This window comes from Mytilus edulis, chromosome 4 (assembly GCF_963676685.1).
Source record: "Mytilus edulis chromosome 4, xbMytEdul2.2, whole genome shotgun sequence".
Classification (NCBI taxonomy): Eukaryota; Metazoa; Mollusca; class Bivalvia; order Mytilida; family Mytilidae; genus Mytilus; species Mytilus edulis.
The window spans coordinates 97,932,346-97,942,127 of record NC_092347.1 but is presented as its reverse complement, the minus strand read 5'-3'; the positions used below and the strand labels follow the sequence as shown (position 1 = coordinate 97,942,127).

Below are 9,782 nucleotides of genomic sequence, written 5' to 3'. Positions count from 1 at the left end.
AAACAAAATGTACTATACAAAAGACTATCCCACTCCATTAAATAACTATTAAAATGGCTACCCTATGCAATATGACCTTGAGATTTAGGTGTAAATTAATCATTGTTTACTTTTATCATAATCCATACTGATTTAAAGAGTATTACCACACAGAAACTAATCTCTAAGAAAAATAAATAGAGCTATTTGCTATCTGCTTCTAATTGACAAAATTACACCTTGTATGATTTACAAGTTCAAAATTAAGTAAATTGATTCTGCTGATAGCAATAAATTCATTACTTTGCCAAAATGAAAAAGGATTTGTTTTAAAAGGTATAATAAAATTTGTAAGAAGTAACAAGGATTAATACATGTTGTCATGTAATAGAGCATGCCTCAACTCCAAGTATTGGAAAATAAGAAGTCGGTCTGACAGATCTGGGAAGTCCTTACACATACAAAGTTATTGCTTCCAAGCTGGAGACCAGAGATAAAGTCATACTGTTTATAAGTAGTACTGGAGAGAATGAGTTATGAAAATATAAACTATATATAAACTATATTCCTAGACTCAGGATATAATACTTTTTTTTTAAATAAATAAAAAATGTGTGTATGTGACACAGATGTCCCACACTTGTAAATAAGACAAGTTATTTTATCAATTTACAAAGGGACATGACACAAGAACAAAAATTGACACCACTCTGGCAAATTCAAACTTGATCTGTGTTTGGTTGTTATAAGCATTGTTTCATAACATTTAGTAGAGGCAACCAAAATCCGAAAACAGAAATTAATATAGGGGTGCTTCGATGGACAAAGGTAAAGCTAAATCCCCCCACCTACCCCTGCTGCAACAGGGACATAATAATTAATGTACATGAAACACATTCCCTCTCTGTATTTGGGGTGATCCATGTGTTGTCTGAATCATAGGCAGATCTAGGGGGTGGGGGGTCAGGCTTCCCCTTTCTTTGGAAAAATTTGGTTGACTATATAGGGAATCACTGAAGCATTACTGGACCCCCCCCCCCCCCCCTTTTTTTTTTAGGTCAGTCAGCAGGCCACCCCTTGTGAAAAGTTCAGGATCCACCACTGTGAATACTCATAATACCAGTTTATATTGAAATAATATTAAACTAATCTTTTTAGTCAGTCACCCCCTTCCAAACATAAACAAATGTGTTATTGCATCACTAACTGCAGGAGTCAATGAAGTAAGATAAACACACTATTACACCTAATGATATCAACCGATTATAAAATTTACACTCATCTTAAGTATTAACATTTACATGGACAATTGACAAACATAAGATTATCCCAAAATTCCTCCCTCTTTTTTGTCATGCCTTAGTTTGATTGACAATGATCAATTGAAAGCACATGCATTAAATGGCTGCATGCCAAGATAACATGCGTTTTACATGTTAGTTGATACACATTACTCATTGGGAAATCTAATTCATTCTGAGTGAAAAAGATAATTTTCTTCCTGATGAAAGGTATGACCTCACTGATGATAATAAACTTTCTCCAGACATTATCAAGACAACCCATATGTTCTAACATGTTTTTAATAACTTCAATTTACAAATGTTCTGTAGAGAAAAAAATACAGAGAAAGAATTCAGAATAAATAATTTTATTGGACATCTTTGATTTATGAATACGACACAAACAACATTTAGAAGCTTGAAAATGTTTTGCCATGAAGCCAAAATAAAATGTCTTTCTCCAAAGGGGTTTTGCAGAGTACAAATGAAGCCAAAATAAAATGTCTTGTCTTTAAAGGGGTTTTGCCAAGGACAAATGATTGTCTCCAAAGGGTTTTGCCAATTTCAGATGAAGCCAAAATAAAAAGTTTGTCTCCAAAGGGGTTTTGCCAATTTCAAATGAAGCCAAAATAAAATGTCTGTCTCCAAATGGGTTTTGCCAAGTAAAGATGAAGCCAAAATAAAATGTCTTGTCTCCACAGGGTTTTGGCAGGTACAATAAAGCCAAAATAAAATGTCTTGTCTCCACAGGGTTTTGGCAGGTACAATGAAGCCAAAATAAAATGTCTTCTCTCCACAGGGTTTTGGCAGGTACAATGAAGCCAAAATAAGGTATCTGTCTCTATTTGGGGTTTTGCTGGGTATTTGTACAAATAGTAACACATTAGCTCTTAAGGTTTGGCCTATTTCTCCAGATTTATTACTGTAAATGTTTTCACTCTATTTTTACCCTGTAGTCAAATAATTTAAATGACTTATCACTTTAGAATAAATTGTCAAGGCCATGAGGTATATTGAATCCTTGAAAAGTATCAAAAGTTTACCCAAGGTTTTTAATTGTTTTTTTGCTTCTCAATCTTTAAGTTTCTGCAAGGATTTGTATAGTATCAATATACAAATCCGTGGTTTCCGTTAAAGGTATTGTGGAATAGTATTGCCCTTCCAACAGACTATTGGGTTATCTGTCCTAATGTCATAAATCTCCAACAATATTTATACAATCCTATAAACTACTACTATACATGGTGACATATGACCAAATCAATGATTCATGCTTATTAAATCAATCACTGTAATACCCTCATTTAATCAATAACAAGCAGTAACCAGAAATAACCAGCAAAATACATCTACATCCCAGCATGCAATACCATATCTAAAGGGGGCATCTCAAAATACACAATGAGTGTCTTTTAAAAAGCTTACTGAAAAGGAAAGTGTGTATTCATAAGGGTAAAAGAAATTAGCAATGATTTAGCTTTGAACCAGTTCAAGCAAGAACTAACATTTATACATGTACATGATGTCGACTGAATGTGTCAATCAAGATGAAATGATTTGTTTGATGTGATGTGAAATGGTGAAAAACAAACAACACCTTGCAATATGATGTCCACCAAAATTACTTACATATTCCTTCACTGTCTGATGGGTTTTAAAACATTTTAACATGTGTTAATAAATTTATAAATTTTAAGGTAATTTAATCAAATTTTTTCCTAAAATATAGAACAATAGACCAATAATGTGAACTAGGCATAACTATGAGAGATAACCAGTGTGTGCATTACAAAGGCAATTGAATTTGTCAAAATATTGGATCTACAAATATCAATTTATAGACAGAAGCACATAAAAAATAGGTCCGCTTAATCAATATAATGGCACCCATAGGACCTCTTTTTATATGAAGGCAATCCTATATATACTAGATAGGTTTTTGAATAATACATATGACCCATAGTTTAATCATATTTAAGGGCCTATACATAATTTACTTAGTAACACATATAGCATTCAAAACTTCACTATGGGTTGGAGAGGTGAAATATCCTTATTTTACTGCATTCTAAATTACTTCTAAGCAGCCGCCCTGACTTACTACACAATGTAAATTTCCCAAATTTTTTATCTATTTCTTTTAAAATTTTGTTGAAGCCATGCACAATATCACTATGACAGAAAATTAATAGTAAGGTTTAAATTCTGTAATTTGGTTTGGGAATAGAAGTGCACGATATGTCACTTTAGGTATAATGTGGGTGAGGAAATTTCAAAGTTATCTCCCCTTAAATTGTTATCTTAGATATCTCTCAATAACCAAATAAGATTACTGGTATCAAATTATCAATACTTTAACTTAAAATAGAAAAATATAATATAATTTTGTCAACAAAATTTGTTTAGTGGTTGAGTTTGAACCAAAAATAACTTGCTAAGAATACAGGGAAGAAATAAAATTGATCATCTCTTTTACTAAGTAATTAGTTTTGAGAATACAGATTTAATTTGGTAATTTTAACTTATAAACTTTATTTTATTTTAACCATTAATCTATCTTGATTACTCATTAGTTTGATGTGTTTGAACTTTTGATTTTGTCTTTTGATTAGGAACTTTCCATTTTGAATTTTCCTCAGTTTGTTATTTTTGTTATTTTACTTTTTACTTCTTTATTTCATATGGTCTTCAATTTAACATTTGTGTATCATTTGTCTTTCGTATATAAAATATCAGTAAATATACCAACCATTTGGTCCTTCCACACCAAGCTCAGCTGCATTGGCAATGTGGGCCAACTCATCATTAATATCAACATCTTCACAGTCCCAGCAACGGAAACCTGAAAGTAAAAAAGGAAAAGGTTAATAATAAGCCTAAACTGGCATGACTAAAATAGTATTTATGAGAGACTAAGACTGTCTTTGCAGTTTATTTGAGGTCATAATGTTCACAAATATTCCATAGCCTATTATCTGAAAATCCCTATCAATTAAATTGAGAATGGAAATGGGGAATATGTCAAAGAGACATCAACTCAACCAAAGAGCAGCAGGCAGTTGTTAGCAACTACAGGTTCACCTTCATTAATGAGCAAAACCCTCATTGAATAGGAAAAGATATACTTTACATTGCCAGTTATAAAGATGGTTCATTGGAGGAGTTGAGATGACTCAAACAAATCTTATATCATCATCTTTTTTCCCTTAACAGACTGTCAGAGTGTGCTAGTTCTTTCTGACAGCAGATATAACCAGATGCTCCGTAGGGCACAGCTTTATATGACCGCAGAGGTCGAACCCTGAACAGTTAGGGCAAGTATGGACACAACATTTAAGCTTGATACAGCTCTGAATTTGGATTGTGATTAAATAGTTGACACAACATAGGTTTCTGACACAGAATGAATGTGGTCTAAGAACTTTAACTTAACAAGAGGCTGTCACAACGACAGCAAACCGGATTTATTAACATTTGTTTGTGTCCTGGCAATATCACAAGAACCATTACTGATGAATGGTGAAAGTGAAAATCGTCAATATCAAATTTGACCTCCATTTTGTCATCAGTATCAACATATTAAAATTTGAAAAGCTTTGGTTGAATGGTTCATGAGAAAATGCACGGACACGACCGGAAACACCATTTTTCAATCTTTCAAGAACCATAACTCCTGAACGGTAAAAATCAAAATCGTCATTATTGAACTTGACCTCTATTTTGTCATCAGTAACAGCTTATTAAAATTTCAGAAGCTTTGGTAGAACAGTTCATGCATAAATGCACGGACACGACTGGAAACTCCATTTTTCAATCTTTCAAGAACCATAACTCCTGAGCGGTAAAAGTCAAAATCGTCATTATTAAACTTGACCTCCATTTTGTCATCAGTAACAACATATTAAAATTTGGTAAGCTTTGGTAGAACAGTTCATCTGTAAATGCACGGACACGACTGGAAACTCCATTTTTCAATCTTTCAAGAACCATAACTCCTGAACGGTAAAAGTCAAAATCACCATTATTGAACTTGACCTTCGTATAGTTGTTAGTAATAACATATTAAAATTTTAAAAGCTTTGGTTGAATGGTTCATGAGTTAATGCAGGGACAACATTTGATTGCCGCCCACCCGCCCGCCCGCCCGCCGTACATCCCCAAATCAATAACCGACATTTTTGTCACAAAAATCCGGTTAAAAATCTAAGTACATGTTTAGATTTAGCATATCAAAGAAGCCCAAGAATTCAATTTTTGTTTAAATCAAACTAAGTTTAATTTTGGACCCTTTGGACCTTAATGTAGACCAATTTGAAAACAGGACCAAAAATTAAGAATCTAAATACACGGTTAGATTTGGCATATCAAAGAACCCCAATAATTCATTTTTTAATGAAATCAAACAAAGTTAAATTTTGGACCCATTTGGCCCCTAATTCCTAAACTGTTGGGACCAAAACTCCCAAAATCATCTTCAACCTTCCTTTTGTGGTCATAAACCTTGTATTAAAATTTCATAGATTTCTATTTACTTATACTAAAGTTAATGTCCAAAAACCAAGAAAAATGCTTATTTGGGACCTTTTTTTGGCCCCTAATTCCTAAACTGTTGGCACCAAAACTCCCAAAATCAATCCCAACCTTCCTTTTGTGGTCATCAACCTTATGTTAAAATTTCATAGATTTCTGTTTACCTATACATGTACTAAAGTTATTGTGCGAAAAACCAAGAAAAATGCTTATTTGGGCCCTTTTTGGCCCCTGATTCCTAAACTGTTGGGACCAAAACTCCAAAAATCAATCCCAACCTTCCTTTTATGGTCATAAACCTTGTGTTTAAATTTCATAGATTTCTATTTACTTATACTAAAGTTATAGTGCGAAAACCAAATGTCTTGCGGTTGTATAAAAATACCAAATGAAGCAGAAAAACAATTTCTTTGTATGACCTACTAAACAGATTCATATATATATATAACATGGTGCTAAACATTGTCATTAGTGGAAAAGCCTTCATTAAACATGTGTGGGGAAAACTACTATTATAAAACGGAAGACTCTTAAGTAATCCAATTATGACCACTTTAGAATACACATCCTTTCTGGATGAGGAAAATGACAAAATTCATCACCACAGTTAAACAAATGTGGTTTTTGTTGTTACTAATGGGAAGTTATTGGTTTTTATATTTTGTTACTTACAACCAATTACATGCACTACAAATCCATCTGCTTAATTTCAAATATTTCAAAGCTAAATCTTTTCCTTTTTCTTTCACTTTGTTTACTAAAGATTATCCCAACCCTACCCTTAATCCAACCGTCTCTCTGCTCAAGGAAACCTACAATTATTGCTTTTGACAAGACATATAAATGAAAAGTGAAAACTATTCACTTAGGATATGAAATGAAACCTTACATAGAATACCTTCAATTTAAAAGTTTGCTTTGGAATTATATATTGGGCACAATTTTTTTGAACAAAGAAGTTTATTATAATTAAAGGTTTGAGATTTTTACAGTATTCTTGATCTATACTAATTTGACAAAGTCTACCAATTACAAAATTTGGGAAACAGTGATACTTGTACATTTAACTAAGAAGTTACTATAGGATACATTACTACTGTTGCTTTCTGACCTTGACAATTAACAAATAAATTACCACTAGAACCCCATATGACCTATAAGGCCAATTAAAATTAATTGATAGATTTTCATCCCCGCCCGCCCCTCTGAAATCGTCCCGCCCCGATTTTTTTTATTTTGGAAAAATTACGATTTCCGGATTTTGTTCATGTCCGTTACCGGTAAACATCGATATGTTCGTTTCATTCAAAACTTCCTGTTTTATATTTCGGTTTTGTATTTCTTCGAAAGTAAAAGAAAAAGGAGTGATTATCACAAAGCCAAATGTTATAATTGGCGTGTCAAAACTGTTGATAGCATGAATAACTTAGTCAGATGTAGTAAAAATTATAAAAAGGTATTGAATTGTCAATATAATGAGTATAGACGAAACTTTGTCAAGAAACTCCGAAATCTTAGTCTGAATGATCCAAAGTCTTACTGGACATTGTTAAATAGGTCAGGAAATTGTAATGGTAAAAATAAGGTACTTGAAAAAGTGTCGAATGAATGTTTTTTTGAGCATTTTAAGAAGTTAAGTAATACACAAGAGGACAATGATTGTGATTTTGTAGATGTTGATAGAAATACTGTTACTAATCTGAATATTAATGTAAATGCTGTTATCACCGAAAAAGAGGTTGAAAATGCAATTAAGAATTTGAAAAATAACAAATCATGTGGTACAGATTTAATTTTGAATGAATTTTTAAAGTATTCAAGCCATAAAATGCTTCCTATATTTGTGAAGCTGTTTAATATTATTTTTGAAGCTGGTATTGTGCCAGACTTATGGTCGATTGGTGTTATATGTCCAATTTATAAAAACAAAGGTGATGTCACTAACCCTGACAATTACAGGGGGATTACAATACTTAGTTGTTATGGTAAACTTTTTACAGCTGTACTAAATAACAGACTTAATGTTTATCTTGAAAATATGAATGTTCTCTGTGAAGAACAGGCAGGTTTTAGAAAGAATTATGGAACTTATGATCATATATTCAATCTTAAATGTTTAATTGATTTGTACTTACACAAGAATAAACCACTATATTGTGCCTTTATTGATTATCGCAAGGCTTTTGACTCCATTAATAGAACAGCTTTATGGAATAAGTTACTGCAAAACTGTATTGATGGTAAAATGTTTAATATTGTACATGCTATGTATGAAAATGCTAAATCTTGTGTACGACAGGGTAGTCAAATGTCAGATTATTTTCAAAGTAATGTTGGTGTTAGACAGGGAGAAAACCTGTCGCCTGTACTTTTTTCGCTGTTTCTTAATGATTTAGTCCAGTTTGTATCTAATGCATATGATGGGTTGTCAGATGTTTGTAATGCTGTTCATACTGCTCTTGATACTGATGAAATTTCTGTCTATTTAAGATTGTATCTATTATTATATGCTGATGACACTGTTATACTTGCTGAATCTAAGGCTGAGTTACAAGCTGCACTTAATTCCATGTATTTATATTGTAAGACTTGGAAACTTGAAATTAATGCTACAAAAACAAAAGTTGTTGTATTTAGGAAACGTAAATCCCCTGATAAACCTGTATTTACACTGAATGGGGAAGTTTTGAATATTGTTGATGATTTTGCTTATTTAGGTATTATATTTATGTATAACGGTTCCTTTAAAAATAACCAGAATAAATTGTTAGAACAAGGTAGAAAAGCCATGTACAGTATGTTAAGAAAATGTAGAAGTCTAGGATTGCCTATTGATTTGCAATTACAAATGTTTGACACAATGGTAGCACCTATATTGTTATATGGGTGTGAAGTGTGGGGTTATAGTAACAATAATACTGTTGAATCTTTATTCTTACAATTTTATAAGATTATTTTAAATGTTAAGAAGTCAACTCCAAATTGTATTATATATGGAGAACTAGGTAGATATCCTATTGATGTATTTATTAAAAGTAGGATGATTGGTCTATGGAAAAGATTCATGTGTAGTAAGCAAGATAAGATTTCATCTATTTTGTATAAATTGTTATACACCATGCATAACAGAAATATGTACCATTCAGAATGGATACGTTGTGTTGAAAATACTCTAAATGAAAGTGGTTGTTCTGAATATTGGTTAACTCAAAATGTGTCTAAATCTGTCAACCTAGCTAAGATTGTAAAGCAAAGGTTATGTGACCAATTTAAGCAGAAATGGTGTGCTACTGTGTATGAATCACCTAAATGTCTCAATTATAGAATTTTTAAAAGAAAGCATTGTTTTGAAAAATATTTAATAGAACTTCCTACAGATTTAAGGAAATCTTTATGTAATTTTAGATGTGTTAATAATAAACTGCCAGTTGAAAAGGGCAGGTTTTGGGGAATAGCAAGAGATGATAGAATTTGTGATATTTGTGACTGTAACTCATTAGGTGATGAATTTCATTATTTATTCCAATGTTCTTATTTCAAAAACGAGAGGAAAATGTTATTGCCAAAAGAATTCACTACAAATCCAAATGTTGATAAATTTCATGCTTTGTTTAACTCAGACAATTATAAGGTAATATTCAAAGCTGCAAAATTTTGTAAAATCATACTTTCTTTAGTAAAATGATTGAAGTTACTGTTTATATAATATGTTCGTCTTCCATATATTTGGAAATGTATATCATGTATATATGTTAACTTGTTCATTTAATCAACCTATTTTGTTATATTGTGTTAAATTGTATTCAATTGTATTTGTTCACATACCCTGGTTAAGGGTCTTGAGAAATAAAAACTTGAAACTTGAAACTTGAAAAGTAATCTAACGAAAATGATTAAGTCGACATATTCTGCAGCTCTATGATGTCAACATCATGTACCGAGAATAGAGATAGTTTACGAGAAGGGCATGAAATATTCGGGTTTATACGA

At 31.9% G+C, this 9,782-nt stretch overlaps 1 protein-coding gene across 4 annotated transcripts in view; it reads right to left on the bottom strand.

Annotated features, from left to right (window-relative positions):
- Positions 1-9,782, bottom strand: part of LOC139521198 (microtubule-associated protein futsch-like) — a 36,336-nt gene that overhangs the window by 9,628 nt on the left and 16,926 nt on the right. For 2 of the 4 annotated variants that reach the window (XR_011664029.1, XM_071314560.1), the window contains exons 2-3: positions 4,012-4,104; positions 2,892-2,906 (exon numbers count right to left, since the gene is read on the bottom strand). Coding sequence is in view for 2 of the 4 variants with exons in the window: in XM_071314560.1 (XP_071170661.1) it covers positions 2,892-2,906; positions 4,012-4,104 (108 nt within the window). In the remaining 2 variants the exon portion in view is untranslated. The remainder of the gene's footprint in view (positions 1-2,891; positions 2,907-4,011; positions 4,105-9,782) is intronic. The other 2 variants (XR_011664030.1, XM_071314561.1) reach the window with 1 other exon arrangement.